Here is a 16,529-nt window from a genome sequence, read left to right as displayed (position 1 = left end):
TTTTTATAAGACCAATGGTTTCTATGTCGATACAGGTAGGATAGCTTTCTCCAAAATAAATATGCAGGTTACCTACTTTGCAAACAGTGCACCATATCGTGACAGAGAAATAGATTAAAGAATTAAGTTAAGAGTCTTGGCCCACAGAAGGCCTGGCTCTGGTTGCTTTTTTAGATAATTCCTTACTTATCAGCCTAGACAGTGAGCCTTGTAGTATATGGTAGCTAAACACCTGAAACAGACTGATAGCGCACTAACAAATCGGATTACATCACTTTTTTCCGGATCTGCATCTTAATTCATCTGATGTTATATGGATGTAGACCATCGTTCGGATCTGATGAAATGAGCTGCAGTGCATGAAAGCCTATGTGTTTAGCCTAGTTACGTTGGGGTGAGAGGAGGAAGCGCTTGGCTGTGTTACAGGATGAGAGCAGTAGTGGATTGATCCAGATGCAACAGATCGGCGTACTGAATGCTTCTTTCATTTCGGCGGAGGGGAGGTCGTTCCGTCTTGAGGTATTTCGGTGAAGATTTGAGTCGCAAATAGAATTGAATCAGGAAATACAAACGCAAAAAAAGGAGTGAATCTGAGCTTTGCGCCGCCACCAGTTTCTACGCCCACGAGCACAACAAAGAATTACATCAAATCGGACCGATTGAGTTTGCTGTACCATCCAGTCTCTTTTTGCTCCGGAACGAACGTGACTAAAACTACGTCGAGCTCTAGCCCCAGCCAGAAGACGGTCCGGCGAGGAAGCAAAGGAAAAGGTGTGTTGTTTGGTCCCCCCACCCCACGCTCGGATCGATCCCCGGCTGATCGGACGCCTGAGTCAAGGACTGCGTTGGGCGCCCATTGAGTGGCAGATCGTTTCACCGCCCGGCTCGGAGACTGCCAAGCGGGGCAAAACAACGCGCTCGTAAATTTCTGCGCTAGCAGAGGTGGCGTTATTGTGGCCTGGCCCGTGGGCTGACTGATTTACCGTCTCCGGTACCGGGGAGGGAAGGCGCTCTTAATCCCCCCCCCCCCACGAATGCGGGGAGTGGGGTCTGCTGGGTTGCGCGTGTCCAGACTCAGAGGTGGCGGGGCGCTGCGCTGGGGCGGGGACGGGAGGATTCAGGCAGAGAAGGTGACGCGTGGAAAAGGAGTCTCTTCCGCGCCTTTCTGGCACCCCGGGAAGCCGGCCTTCTCAAGTAGTTTCCTGCTGCTGGCTCGCCTAAATCCACGCGAAAAGGCCAGGCAGGATTGCTCAAAGATGCTTTAGGAGGCCGTGTTGCCCTTCAGACGCTGATCTCCTTTTCCCTGCTGCTTATTTGTCTCCTGCGGTGGAGGACCATTACTGTGTGGGCCTTTCTTTGCTTGCACCATCCATAACTAAGATCCCTGTCAGCTTTGGCCTAAGGGAGGGGAGGGGGATGTGTTTGCAGTCCTTTCCTCTGGTGCCAAAATGTTGTCGTGCCCCCCCGCCCCGCCTTGTAGTTTTAGTTGGGGAGGGAGGGCATAGAAAGTCAGTGCCCACCCACCCTCCTAGAGAATGAAATCTTTGGGGGAAATATTAAAAAGGCCTGGTAGAATATTTCCCCTAAAGGAGAAATGGGAGTGGGGAATCTTAAGGGAGGCAGGAACCAGCAGCAGTCTACCAGCCCCAAGCAGAAACTGCATTTACAAATGCAGATTTGGTAATCCATTCAGAAAGACTGGTCCAGACAGAAACTCCAGATAAACAGTTAGGTTGAGGAGATTAGCAAAAAAAAACATTTCCCCCCTTTGCCTATAGAGCCAGCCATCACCCTAAAGGAATCTGACAACAGCCCAGCGGTTAGAATATTAAAGGACATATTCTTGCACAGGAATAGGAATCTTAGATACAAAACCCAAAGAAGGTATAAAATTTGGTTGTACCCTATGACTATCATTAAGTGTTGTACGTTATGATTCTTGATTCTTAATGAATGTATCTTTTCTTTATGTATACTGAGAGTATTTACACCAAGACAAATTCCTTGGGTGTTCAATCACACTTGGCCAATAAACCTATTCTATTCTATTCTATTCTATTCTATTCTATTCTATTCTATTCTATTCTATTCTATAACCAACCCACTCTCAACTCCATTTTGTTAGCTGTCCCAGAACTGCACACTCTGTGTGTGTGTGTGTGTTGGTTCTGTTCATTAATAAATAGAATCTTTCCAATTAGCCTCCATTTTATTCCCAGCTTGGAAGTGGACCTGGATTTTTCTTCCAACAGGAGGTTAATGAACATGTAGTTTGTCTGCACCAAGTTTTAAAAACTTGACCTACGGGAATTTGTGGTAGCTGTGTACTGGCTAGAGACCAAGGTAGAAATAAAAAGAGTATTCAGATTTTCATTCTCAGCCATGAAGCTAAGTGGGTGGCCTTCAGCTAGTTACTGTCCAGAGCCTTTCCTTCTTTACATGGCTACTGAGGGCAATGACAGCCTTGGTCTGCTTAGGGAGAAAAGGACAGGGGAGATAAATATAAATGTCAAAACTGAGAATGCAGAGTTAAGCCATAATACCAGCTTCCTAAATTTTGAACCCTGAGTAGCAGGAAAAAAAATTGAATCTCAGCAAAAATCAGTTTGCATTTATTCCAATCTTTCTTAATTTCAGCTGTATATTATAAGATAAAAACAGGACAATACAACTGCAGTTATTGAACAGAGCTTAGAAAATCTTATCAGCTGAGGGCAAATCATCCAGAGATTAACAATAGATTTCTTCTGTTCCCTTCTTTGTAATAGGTAGATTCTTTTTGCTATAATATATTTACAAACCTAGAAAAAAATGCAGTAACCAAAAACTAAATCACTTTACTATACTCAGTAAATCTTACTTCCTTCCCCATCAAACTGGGAAGCTGAGCTCTTCAATATGAATCTATTATTGTTCCTTTATTTTCATTTGGAACTTTTTTCCTAAAATTGTTTTGTATTTTTTTCTTATTTTGCATTCACTTAATAAAGGCAAAATCAATAATAAATGTATTACCTCAACTATCCCCAACAACAAACAAAATTGTCAACATTTCACTTCAAAGATTTTTCTGTTTGATTAATAAAAACTCCCACACCCTGATGGTGATATTGATAACATTTATGTTCTTGGAAGCAGTACAAAATTGATCTACCGCTACCTTTTTTCTGGAGGCTTGTCCAGTTTCCCCAATATCTTCTGGTAATTTTCAATCCAAGCAGGTTTGACCCTTTTCAAGGTCAAGGTTTTAGGGGTCAGGGGAAAAGATCAGCCAAAAAGGGCTGGATGCTGCTATCTTTTAGATCCCTTCATTCTAGTTAAAATATTTTGTTTGTTTGTAAAATTTATTGGCCACCCATCTTACCACAGGTGACTCTGGGGAGCTTAACATAATTTGTTCTTTTATTAATTTTAACATAGTGACAAGAAATGCCTGATACTTCATATGCAATTTCCCATTGTAATGCCAGCATTACAGCACACAAGCTCTTAGAATCATTACCCCACCCCCAATAGTGTTCCTCAGTTAATATAGGGTTTTGTCTGTGAACATTGTTTGTGCATTTTCCCTCTAAACTTTTTCCCTTTCTTTTTAGAGCATGACAGCTCTTCTGAGGAGCCTGCTGGCTGCCTCAGAGAAAGCTGCCTGCATTGCCCAGCTATGTCGCCAAGAGGAGACGCTCTTCAGCCTGCTCATCGAGGAGAAGAGAGGTGCAGACAAGAATAAGAAGTTCTTGCAGGACTTTAAGACATTGGCAGACGTGCTAATCCAAGAAGTCATCAAACATGACGTGGGAAAAGAGGTAACTGCTTGGAGAAGAGTTCTCTATGTAGTGAGAAACAAAATAAGATGAAGATTGGGCTGTATCCTAGAGCAGCAGTCGCCAACCTGCGGGCTGCAACCCACTGGTGGGCCATGAGAAAATTTTGGTGGGCCGCAGAGAAATCTCACCCCCAGAGCACCCCCCCAAAGCTATTAATCCAGGCTACACAGAAACACAAGGCTGCTCCGCCCACATGGCCCGGGGGAACCCTTACTGCCCACTCACTCCTTACCCGGTAAACTTGCCTGCTAAATTGCTATTTTTCCTTTTTCCTACCATCATCAGTTCTGCTGTGCCGGAAGATTTAGATTAGCTAGGAAGCAGGAAATGGTTGGATTTCTTGCTTTCTAGCTAGTCTTTAGATCTTCGGCTCTGCTTTTAAGCACAGCCGAACCTCCCTTAGGACTGAAGGTTCTATTACTCACTGCAGACTCACAGCAAGCAAATTTTATGTGACAGACTCGGGTAGCCGATGGTAGATAGATAGATCACTGAATGATTCTGTGAGCAACTCAATCTGCCTGCTTTGCCTGATTTTGGGTAAAAGTTGCTCTTTTTTATAAAAAATTCAATATTTATATAAATATTTATAATATTTACATACAAGCCATGCCCAGCTAGTCACATGACCACCAAGCCACGCCCACAAATTAGGCCATGCCCACAGAACCAGTTAGTGGTCCCTGGGATCTAAAATTATGAGTTTGGTGGTCCCTGAGGTCCAAAAGGTTGGCAACTCCTATCCTAGAGGATTTAAGCAATTTCCTTCTCCAGTGTCAATCAAAGGGGCTTTTCTACTTTCTCTAAACCAGGGGGCTTCAAACTTGGCAAGTTTAAGACTTGTGGACTTCAACTCCCAGAATTCCTCCTCCAGTCATGTTAGCTCAAGAATTCTGGGAGTTGAAATCCACAAGTCTTAAAACTTGCCAAGTTTGAAGACCCTTGCTCTAAACTCCTATATTCTAACATGTTATATTCTAAAGACAAATAGCAACAGAAAGCAATGGCTAAACCTATTGCATTTGCAAAAGTAGGAGCAGATGGGAACTGAGAATGGACCTTGATCTATCACCCATTTGAATAATACTGTATATTCAGTTGTTTGCGGTTGAGTGCAATAGCTGTTCTCATGTATCCCAAACTCTTCACACATCATTTCTCACTCCTCAGAAAGCCACGTAAAGTTGGCCTGCATTATTATTCTTACAGCACGGTGGAGGCAGGAAAGACTTAGAGATGCTGATTTGCTTAGAAGAATATTAAATTCGTGGTTGAACTACAATGGCTATAGCCAAGATTGTTAATTCTTCAGTCCTCGCTCACCCTGAAGTAAGGTGCCAGGAGTGGTACTCCAAACTGCCTGGGACTGAGGTGACAGGCAGCTGTCTCCTTCTCATCCAGAGGATCAACCTGAAACCGGACACAGCAGAATCATTGAACCCAGAATAGCTGTAACTTGGATCAGGCTTGTCAGCTAGGTTAAAGTGTACTTTCGTCTTCCTCCCTTCACTTCCTCTTTTCTTTCCTTACCCTTTCTCACTGTTGTTCACAGTTTCCAGAACTACAAGATCACATTTGTGGCGAGGAGTCCAACAAATTTGAAAATGGCCTTGGTGAGTAATCAGCACAGGGAGGAGGGAATGCCAACATATTCTCTAAAATAAACTTTCCCCAAATGGACTCCTTCCAAATGCGTGGGATTAAAATTTCCTCCTGGAACAGTGGCTAAGAATTTTGTGTGTCCTTGCCCCATTACCTCTCTTGGGAGCTAGATAGAGCCAGGTTGCCCTTCTGACATGCTTGGTCCTCTTTTTGGGTAATCAAGTCATTCTCCTTCTCTCAGCTCCATTTTCTTCAGAGAAATATTTCCGTCACCTGTCCTAGGTTTACCCTGATGGCCTTTTGCAAGCTTTGTCCCTGCAAAGATGTCTTGCTCTTTATAAGAATCCCAGAAAATGGCAGAGAGACTTGGGGCAAATATTTTAGAAGACTTTCCATTTCAGGAAGAGCACCGACTAGACTTACTGGAGCTTCATATGAAGGAGGAACATGTCCCAAAATTCTCGCTGTCATATAAATATACAATCAAATGCCTGGTGCCAGGATTTTTTTTTCCTTCTAAATCATAGCCATTTCCTTATTTTCCTTTCTAAGACAGTTTTCTTCATGTTAAGGATGTTCACATGAATTAAACTGCTACAACGTCCACTGTTTACTCATAGAGAAGAATATGCCTAATGTCTGTATTGGGCAATTGTTAGGAGTAAGGTAATATTTTAGAGTGTGCCAAGCTGTAAATTTTGCCCTATAAGGGCAAAAAAGGACAAGGCTTCTGTAGGTTTTAACATTGCTCTGCAGCAGAGGAAATTATCAACAGATTAGTCTTTTTTACTGCCAAGAAATACTGCACCTCCCTTCTTTTAAGAGTTTGTCAGAAGAGCAGAAATTCTGCATGCTGTTACATCTGAGTATCCCATTCCTCGTTCTTTTTTTAAGTCACATCTCAAAAAAAACCTAAAGATAAATATTATTGATATAAACCATCCTGGGTGTCAGGTGCGAAGAATCAGGACCACACATTAAGTTCCAGTTCAGCTGATTTATTGCTCTTGCTTATACACAAGAATCTAGTCAACTAACCATCAGCACTAAATTGGTGCTAGATAAGAATTCAAGAGGGGTTGGACTTAGACTGCTTGGGGAAACTTACCTACTCCAAGTTGATTCCTCTCAACTCCACCCCAGACTCTTTTATCCTACATCTCATCCCATCTTCTATCTTTTCGCACACTTACTACAGTGTGGGCTGTCGTAGCACAGACTGTGGTGGAAAAGGACAAGCTGTATCTCAAGGAAACTTCTCCATCATTATGGGCCTTCTTAGAGAGCCTCTGATAAGCTTCTAATGAAACTTAAGAGTTCCTCCCAGAATGGTCTTAAGAAGTGCGGGCATTATAATAATTCTGATTGCTTGACTAATATATAAGACTCTGGGAATAAATGTGAAAGGTCCCTCGATCAGTAGAGGGGCTCTCTTGAACAGTCTCTGAACTTTATTTGCCTTTGCAGGTGAGATTGTAGTGGTGCGGGTTTGCCCCACCCAACAGGAAACTGCTGCCCTGCTGCAGAAAGTCCTGGATCGGAAACAGATGGCAGCTGAATTGTTGGCATCTGCGGTTCATCAGGAAATAGTGCTTTCAGACCCAGCACTGGACAATGTGGATGTGACCATCTCCACAGAGAGCTTGGCTGTATGGATTGACCCCATAGGTAAATAAAATGGCGGATGAAAGTTGGGCACCGGAAGCCATTTACATACAGTCTTTCTCTAGTGCTGACTTTTGTCTACAAGTAGTCGTCTACTTACAACCACAAGGGACGCGGTGGCTCAGTGAGTAAGATGCTGAGCTTGTCGACCAGAAAAGTCAGCAGTTGGGCGGTTTGAATCCCTAGCACCGCGTAACGGAGTGAGTTCCCATTACTTGTCCCAGCTTCTGCCAACCTAGCAGTTCGAAAGCATATAAAAATGTAAGTAGAAAAATAGGGACCACCTTGGTGGGAAGGTAACAGCATTCCATGCGCCTTCGGCATTTAGTCATGCCGGCCACATGACATGACAATCGAGCCCAGCATTTCTATTGCTAGGCGAGGCTGTGGTTAAGTTAATTTTGCCCTGTTTTAGGATCTTTCTTGCCACAATTGTTAACTGAATCACTGCAGTTGTTAAGTTAGTAACCTGGTTGTTAAGTGAATCTAACTTCCCCTTTGATTTTGCTTGTCAGAATGTCGCAAAATGTGATCACATGACCCCAGGACACTATCATAAATATGAGTCAATTGCCAAGCCTCCGAATTTTGATCATTTGACAGTGGGGATGCTGCAACCGTCATAAGCGTGAAAAACAGTCACTTTTTCAGTGGCTTTATAATTTTGAAGGGTCACTAAATGAACTTGTTGTAAGTTGAGGACTGTCTGTATGTGGTATGGACTGGATTATATAAAAGAGAGTTGAGCGCTATCACATCCAGTCATGTTCCTTTCCAATAGTGATATTCCCCTGTCTTTCTGGGAGCTTTTTTTCCTAGCCTGTATCCCGTATACAGTACATTGATGAGTAATAGAGTTGATAATATTTTTAAAGTCTGTTCTAGTGAGGAGCACTCTGACATCTATTGTTCCAATGCTGAGTCTTGCTGAAGGAATGAAGGAATTCTCCCTTTCTTACTTTTTTCTTTTCAGATTCCACTAATCAGTACATTCGTGGGTGTGGCAGTGTGATGCCTGTGAATGGCATCTATCCATCTGGACTTCACTCAGCGCTTGTGCTGATAGGAGTATACAATCGTCATTCGGGAGAGCCTGTCCTTGGCATCATCAATGAGCCTTTCTTTCAGGAGGAGCTGGCAACACACAGGTAACAGTGACACCGTGGGTCAATCTTTCCTACATGGAACAATAGCATTGTGGGAAATCTTCCCTACAGGTTGGTTCTCCCAACAATTATGAAGGGCTTAGCCATGGATTTCTCCCCTTCTTTTTTTTTTTAATAGAAGTTTTATTTACGTTTTCACAAAACATGCAAATACAAATAAAATATCTTTTTTTGAGAACAGCGTGGCCCCGGGTTATCACTTCTCCATACAGACATAAACTCAATACATATTTATCTTATACATTCTAATCCATATCTTATAACTATTTTCACAATTTTTTCAATAGCTTTTCCCTTTCTTTACTTCCTATAGCCTTATTTTAAATTATCTCATTCCTTTCTTAATTCAATTACATATCTTTTTCTAATTTTTAAAATCTTTCTAATCAATGTTTTTATACTTTCGTCTGTCCTGTTTACAATTTCATATTATCTTTTCTCATAAAACAAATTTTCTCCTGTATTTACTTGACTGGAGTGTAACACCTTTGTATCTTTTTTCAAATCTTATTTGAAAATTTAAGTTACATCCTTACAGTTATAACATTCATTTTCTAACTTCTATTTTATAACACATACCTATTTTCAATCGAATTCTGCTTGGTACGTTCCCTTAAAATACACACTAAATTCTTAAAAGAAAAAAGTATATATGTATATATATATCTGTGTATATATGTATATATATATATCTGTATATATATGTATAACAATAGTAAATGGAATAATTATTCTATTCAAGTACAGCTCTGCCATTAATATTAATAACAATCTTTTACATTTCTATTTCTTTTAACAAACATTACCTAGTAATATCAGTTGTCTTTCACTTTAATATTCTATATTTCATATTTTATTTATTACTGTCTTTAAATAAAAAGCCAAACAATAGTTATTAACAGTAGTCAATAAAGTTATTATTATTATTCAAGTTCACCTTATCAACTGAGAAAAATCTTCCATGTTTCTTTTCAGTTTTTTTAAACGTTCTTTTTAAATCATTGAGAGCCTTATTCTCTTTACAAATAAATATTCCACTGCACATCAATAGAAATCTTTTCTATCACTTTAATCATCTAACATATTATATAACAATGTTATCCCATGCACCTTTCAGAATCCTCTCCTTAAGTTAAATTTTAACCATTGTCTCTGTGTCTTTTAAATAGGCTTATACCTTTAATTCTGTACCTGTATATCTTGTTTGTCTTTTATAGCTTCTTTTCCTTTCCCTCTTCCCTCTCTTCTTCTCCCTCCCCTTTTTATTCCCTTTTCTATCTGATTCTCCCTTCTGTGATCCTCCCTTCTGCTTCTTCCTGATATTATGATTACTTTTCAAATTACTTTTTTGGGGGGTTGTTGCTTCAGTACTTAAGTTTTTAACTCCTTTTCCCCCTTTCCCTTTTTTACCCCGCTTAAAATTGCTTGGTCATTCATGATGGCTTCTTCGTTGTCCCGTCCTTCTTGTTCTGCCAGCGTTTCTTGTTGTTTTTCATAGTTCCAGATTTCCATTTCTAAAAATTGAAATACGAAGCCAAAAGATCCTCTTCCGTCTTGTGCTTCTTTTTGTTCTTTAAGTCTCATTTTTAACTCTTCAAGGAGTGATGCCATTTTAAAGATTTCTAAACAACCCCCAGTTGATTTTATTTTATTTCATTAGGATCCTCCATCCAAAGTTCCAGGAATCATCCAATAATTCAAAACTGTTTCTTGCTTCTTTTCTCACTTTCTCTTTACAGGGGCTTTGTTCTCTTGTAACAAAGTTTCAGGTACAATGTATCTTTTGCAAGCCTTGTTAAAATTCCATGATCAATTTTTTTTAAGTTCCAAGTAGTCTCCTCCATTTTCCAGATTCCACCCTTTTTTTTCCTTTTTCTCTTCGCTGCTTTCTTTCTTTTTTTTTAAAGAAAGTTTTTAAATTATCCAAGAATCTTTATCCCTTTGACACTTTATTTTCAGCTAGAAATAGCCTATTAATGTCAAAATGGATTAGTATCAATTTCTTATTGGAATCTCTTCTTCTTAATGTTCTGTGTCAGTGAAAACTGTCAATGTTAGAGGAAAAAAAGCCAATTCCATTTCTTTTCCCTTTCTCTTTCACAGCTGAAAATCTTTTTTAGGAATAGTATTACTCTTTAAAATTCAGGTTCCTGGTACCTTTAATAGATGTTCTCCATTCAACCCAGTCAGTCAAACTTTCTCCTTTAAACTTCCTCCTGCACAATCTTGTCCAGTCGGGTTCTTCTTTGAGGTGGCCATTTCTGACCACCGCTGCAACCGCCTTTGGGAAAGGGAGTAATGACCAGCCAAGGAGGAGAGATACAGCTCTCCTCAACCCCGCTGACAGCTCCCCCTTCTTCACCATCTCTAGGGGGTGGCTTCAGCCCCGAATCCGGGCAGCTCGGGGCACTCCAGCAGCGAGCACGGATCAAAACCACAGACAATTGAGATTTTGATTCGTCACCAAAGAAGCCCAAACCCGAAGTCGATTTCTCACCTTCTTTTTATGGTACATCAACATGAATGGCAATGAAAGATGAAGCAGGCTGAAGAGGGCCTAGGGCACAGATGGGCAACTGTGGGCCCTTTACGAACTGTGGACTTCAACACCCAGAATTCCTGAAGAAGTCCAGGAATTCTGGGAGTTGAAGTCCATTGTTCATAAAGGGCCATAGTTGCCCACCTCTGGCCTCAGGAGTGACTTGAAGGATAGAGGAAGAACTGCTACCAAGTCAACAATCAGACAAGTGCAGCTTGAGCCTATTTTGAGAAACTAAGTTGAGAAAATGCTTCACACATGTCCCTCCATATTTCATACTAAGATAAAGTGGGGGGGGGCATATTGAAATGTTCTTGCTATAGCTGTGACAATAAAAGTAGTCCTATGTGGCATTGGTTCCTTAGCCTGATCTGCCTTATATGGCTGACACAGGCTTGGTACAAATTTACATGGTTGTTCTGGAGCTGTTTCTTTTCACTCATATTGCCCTTGAGTTGCCTGCTGATCTAGCACCTGCCTCCAAGGGAGGACCTCCAATCACAGACTTTAGAGGGGCAATGGGAAAAGGACTGCAGGCTTCTTTTCTATAAGATGGACTTATCCAGAGAACAAGCCCCTGTTTGAAACAATCAGATGAATCAATATTTTTTATTTAAGGGAGTCGAATCAAAATGTAATCCCAGGAAGTATAACAGTATTTCATATTGCTCACACTATATACTCTTGGGCCACTGACTTCAATGAGCATAAAACAATGGATACAAAAGTTATATTGGTGTAAGATGCAGTGAAGAAAGAAAGAAAGAAAAGAAGGAAAGAAAGATGGGAAAGAAAGAAAGAAGAGCTCAAATGAACATTCTTCTTTGGGCTTCTCTGAGCTTTTAACAAAATCTGCATTTTGTTATACCTAAGGAGCAGCCCAGACTTTGTCACAGGTATAGCATATTAAAAATTCTAAAACTAATCTTAACATCTGGCTGACCGTGCAACCAACCATAATAATTTTACTGTTTTGAGAAAAAGCCTTGAGGGAATTGAAGAAAATGACTGAAGTCAGTACTGTATTGCACAAGGATAATGCAGTGATTGGAAGAAGCAGTGCTTCTGCCACAAAATCAGTGACTGTATGAAAATAGTTTACTGGGTGGTTCCTGTAATGTTCCCTTTTCTTTGCCTTTCTGCCCCAGCTTCCCTTTTCAAAACTAAACAGCAGCATTGTTCCTTCCATGCTTCTTCCTATCCTTGTGCAATATTGACTGCCACCTTGGTCACCTTCTTCAAGGCTTTTTCTCAAAGCAGTAAAATCATTATGGCTGGTCGCACAGCCAGCCAGATGTTAAGACTGGATTTGGCATTTTTATCCACCTATCAAGGCCTTCCCACAGACCTGGCATAGGGAGATGTTATTTGATGGTGTTAAAAATATTGTCACAGGATGTAAGCTGTTCCAAGCAAAGCTGCCTTTTGCAATTGACCAATGGTGATTTTTGTCAGCACCGATAGTCTTCCAATGGTGCTCCATTTGTTTTGTGGTTACACCCCAAAAGCTTATTATTGTTGATACCTACCTTTGCTTTCTTTATAATACTCCTGCCTCCTACTTTCCCCACAGTAGGAATCCTGTGAGGTAGATTGGGCTGAGAAAGAGTGACTGCTATTTCACCTCTGTCTTCTTAGTGTTGTATAATGGTGGGCGCTTTTCTTAGCAAAGCTACCCTGACCTTCTCTCTTTGGCAGGTGGCAGAGCAAATACCACTGGGGCATTTCCTATGGAAGCACCAAGCTAAGCTCGCTGAGCCAACCCCGGCACCAGCCTTCCCCCTGCGTGGTGCTGAGCAGCAATGAGACCACTGTGTTGCAGAAAGCGCTGGCCCCTCTATACGGTGAGAGGCTCTGCTTTGCTTCGGGTGCTGGCTACAAGATGCTGTGTGTCGCCCTGGGCCTTGCCGATGCTTACGTGCTTTCCGAAGGCAGCACCTTCAAGTGGGACTCGTGTGGGCCCCACGCCATTCTGCGAGCCCTCGGTGGAGGCATCATCGATCTTTCAGCAGCCCTGAAGGTTTGGCGTGCTGGGCAACACAAGAATTTGCCTGAACTGACCTATAACAAGCCCATAGAGGGCGCTGTGGGTGCTGAGCGCTGGGCAAATCAAGGAGGGCTTATAGCCTACGTCTGCCACAAGCATCTCGAGGCTGTGATGGTCACACTAGCAAATGCGACAGATACTTTCTAAAACACAGCCCCATCAGTACAAATTAGTGGGAGCAGGGGTGGGTTTCTACCGGTTCTGTCCACCTCTGTAGAACCAGTAGTTCTGAAGAGCAGCAGACATAGAACCAGTTCTATGTCTGCTGATGTTTTTGCCCATCCGCCCACCCAGGCTCTTACCTGACCTTTATTTCCTGATTTTTCAACTTCAGCTGCCATGCGAGGCACAGCTGCAGTTAAAAAAAGCAAGAAAAAAGGGCTTTTTGAAAGGCTGCTTCTCTGCACACAGCATGCTGATGACGATTTACAGGCAAGCGCCAGGGCAGCTGCAGGGAAGAACATAATAAATCACCGAACCTCGTAAATGACCGAACTGGTAGTTAACCCTGTCGGATCCCACCCCTGAGTGGGGAGCATTTGCCTGTGTATGAGGGGAAGAAGAAGGCAGTCTCTAAGTGAGGAAGGATAAGGTTCTTAATTTTTTAAAATGGGCCAATCAAATGTTCAGGGCGGCAGTATGACAGCCTAGGATAAGAATGCTAGAAATGTCATGCTTTTTGACCTCCTGCTTTTCCATGCCGGATGCATCTATAAAATTTTCACTTCTCATGCTGGGTGCGCAGTAGGGAAAGTATTTCTTTAATTGTTCTTGGTGTATCATTTTTCTTCTGTGGGTAATGTGTATCATCAATACGTATCGGGACCATTGAATAATCCCTGTTTAGGTACCCTTTGTGTTTAGTATGGGGTACAGCTCAAGATTTCTTGCTGCTGTTTTCTGGATAAGCACAATTTTTGCAAGGCACAGACCAGAAGCCTTGATGGTGCAGTGGTTAAAGTGCAATATTGCAGGCAAACTCTGCCCATAGCTTGGAGTTCAGTCCTGATGGGGCTTAAGATTGACTCAGCCTTCCATCCTTCCAGATTGTTGGGGTCAATATGCAAATAATGCTTCTACATTGTAAACTGCCCAGAGAGTGATGTAAAGCATGTAAAGTATGTAAGCCTAAATGCTGTTGTTATTAAATAGCAGCTAAGCAAACATAGCTTGAGCTGTAAGGTCTCTGGGATTTATGATCCTGCTTCGTGTTAAGAAGCAGAGTTTATTGGATCGCTTTTAACACTGTGAGGAGTCGCTACAGCTAACTTTATTTTACCTAAGGGCATTTTCCCTTAGAGGAAACTCTGAGTATTTTAGTTCTCTGGAAGGGGACCTGGGATGGGATCTCTTAATAGGGAGGGTCTGGGGAAAAAGTCATAGCATATGAATATAAATAAATAGCAGTGAACGTATACTACAGTTTGGGAAATTTACTCCCAGGCCACTATACTATGAATTTATAATCTACCTTTTGCAATCAGATGTGATGGAAATTCTTTCACACTAATCAAAGCAATTACCTGAGGGTCTTATACTATATATATTTGTTAAATATATATTTTTAACAAACATGCTTTAAAAATAAAATATATAGTAAGTATTCCTTCAGAGAAGAACGGAAGGAGGCAAGACAGTGTTCAGTTTTGCCATCCATACTTCCTTGGCATCTAACTCACTCTTATAAACAAAAACCATAAACTGTTAAATTCAGGTATTGGGATTATATTCATTAAATGAAAGTTAAATTATAGATTTAATGTAGATAATTATTTAAAGATAGAAATGGACTATGAATCATTATTACAATGTGTTGATTTTGTAAAGTATATTTTCGCTTTTTATAAAGAACTTGTGATTTTTAAAAAAATAGTAATTGTATCTAAGATCGAAATTGTACAGACCATTCTCAGAACTTTTTTCCAGATTTTTATCTGATATATTAGGTAGCATAATATTATAGTAAACAATTTTTGAAAATATTAAGTATTAGCTTAGTTGCTATTATTCTACTATGGTAATTAATTTAAAATTGGTTATTTTAGGATAGCCATTATTATATAGGCATTGGCAAAATACTCCATTAGCTGAGCTGCTTTTTTAATAATAATAATTAATAAACAGTATATAACCAGAGGAAAAATAGTCTAGTTATCCTCACAACTATGCCTGCCGTCATCAATGCACCTTTATGACTCAACTTAAGAATGACATCACACTGGCCATGATTTAAACATGGTTTGTCCAAGAAATTGAAATAATACAAAAACAGTTCGTGTCCCAGAAAGAATTGGTGCAGAATATTGGTGAGGCTGCAGGTGTAAGAAGCAGTTCTCACAGAATGAAAGAGAAATCTCACATCCCGACTCTATATTATTTAAACGACAGACGACAGATAGAAACTGGGCCTCCTGCTGAAAAGGAGCCGCAGTACATCAGTTGATTGAAGGTAGTGGAGGACAATCAAGATAAATCAGTGAGTATTGGGGCTGGTTTAGGGGAAAAAAACAGCAATTGCCAAATTTATTTTGTAATGACATTACTGTTTCTTGTACAATAAACTAATTTAACTGCAGTTCTTGAGTCCTGGTATCCTTATGTATTTGTTTCCTGAGTGCCTATCAGGTGAAGTCTGACAGAAAAGCAAAAAACATATAACTGAAGAAATGTTAAAGTTTGATAATGTTCACATAACACTTCCACAAACTTGTGGAAAGACTGCACGGTCGGGTGTAAAGCTTTCATCCATGCCTCAGGACCGGAAAAGAATACAGTTACTGTTTTCCACCAAAAAGGACAAGATAAAGTGAGTGAATGTAAAAACCACAGGTGGGTTAGTTTGTCTAATCTAATGCCTTAGGAAGGCATTTGGCAGAATTCTAATGGAGTAAGTAGCACAGGCCACAAGGAGCAAAATTTACAAAGTGCAATGGGGCTTTATGCTATGTAAGTTTTCCTTTTCAACAGGCTAAATATGGGCAGATACAAAGAGGACAAATGACAGAATGCGCACAAGGATGTCATTACTCAAGACTTAACTTCTTGGTATCATGAGAGAATTGTAAGCATCACCACATCATAATTATTTCCTGCAGATGAAACTGAGTTGAAGGTTGATTTCTAAATACAAAATAAAGCAGACATAAGGATATGGGATGTACAATGTCCTCTGGGGTTTTTTAAAATGCTGAGCTATAGAGTCGCCGAGGGTCAGACATGGCTGAATGGCTGACAATGTACGGTATAAGGGATGCTTGTTGTGGTTATGTTAAAGGCATATTAATTGTGAATGTGAAGGTAAGTGTACTTTGTATGTAGAGAACCCAAATGGTTTGCAGCAAATGTTAGGTAGATTATACGATGCAACAAGGGATAGAGATCTGAAAATTATTGTATCAAACTCCCAAGCAGTTATGTTTGACAGGGAAAATTGAGAGAATGATTCCAAGTCATAAATAAATGGCAGAGCCTCTCCCTTTTCTTGGGAATGTGCTTATGTTGGTAGAATGTTTTAACATAAGACATTCTGCTGGTAAAGTAGCAAGTAATATGGCCTCTTTGAAAAATATTTGTTGAAAGAAATAGCCTTGTATAAAAGCATGTTTCTGACCATTTTATTATATGCAGCTAAATATTGATTTCTTTGGTTTACAATACACAATTTCTCGCCTTCTATTTCCCCCACA

The 16,529-nt window shown here is 40.6% G+C and overlaps 1 protein-coding gene across 4 annotated transcripts; it reads left to right on the top strand.

Annotated features, from left to right (window-relative positions):
* Positions 1 to 143: 143 nt before the first annotated feature.
* On the top strand, positions 144 to 15,418 carry INPP1 (inositol polyphosphate-1-phosphatase). Of its 4 annotated transcripts, none has more exons than XM_087925244.1 (6): positions 144 to 771; positions 3,597 to 3,803; positions 5,377 to 5,437; positions 6,894 to 7,094; positions 8,065 to 8,239; positions 12,495 to 15,418. In XM_087925244.1, the coding sequence occupies exons 2-6, from the start codon at positions 3,600 to 3,602 to the stop codon at positions 12,988 to 12,990; spliced, it is 1,137 nt and encodes a 378-aa protein (XP_087781370.1). In that variant the 5' UTR covers positions 144 to 771; positions 3,597 to 3,599; the 3' UTR covers positions 12,991 to 15,418. The 4 variants fall into 4 exon arrangements, with proteins under 4 accessions (XP_087781370.1, XP_087781371.1, XP_087781373.1 ...); XM_087925245.1 differs by having other exon boundaries at positions 739 to 942; XM_087925247.1 differs by having other exon boundaries at positions 743 to 920.
* Positions 15,419 to 16,529: the final 1,111 nt, after the last annotated feature.

This window comes from Pseudonaja textilis, chromosome 2 (assembly GCF_049901715.1).
Source record: "Pseudonaja textilis isolate UNSWEBS1 chromosome 2, rPseTex1.2, whole genome shotgun sequence".
NCBI lineage: Eukaryota > Metazoa > Chordata > Lepidosauria > Squamata > Elapidae > Pseudonaja > Pseudonaja textilis.
Note: the sequence above shows the minus strand (reverse complement) of the source record. Positions and strands in the feature narration are given on the sequence as shown.

Coding starts and splice junctions, on each gene's coding strand:
- INPP1 (XM_087925244.1), top strand. CDS start 3,600: ATGACAGCTCTTCTGAGGAGCCTGCTGGCTGCCTCAGAGAAAGCTGCC. Junction 3,804..5,376: donor AACATGACGTGGGAAAAGAG/GTAACTGCTTGG, acceptor TGTTGTTCACAG/TTTCCAGAACTACAAGATCA. Junction 8,240..12,494: donor GAGGAGCTGGCAACACACAG/GTAACAGTGACA, acceptor TCTCTTTGGCAG/GTGGCAGAGCAAATACCACT.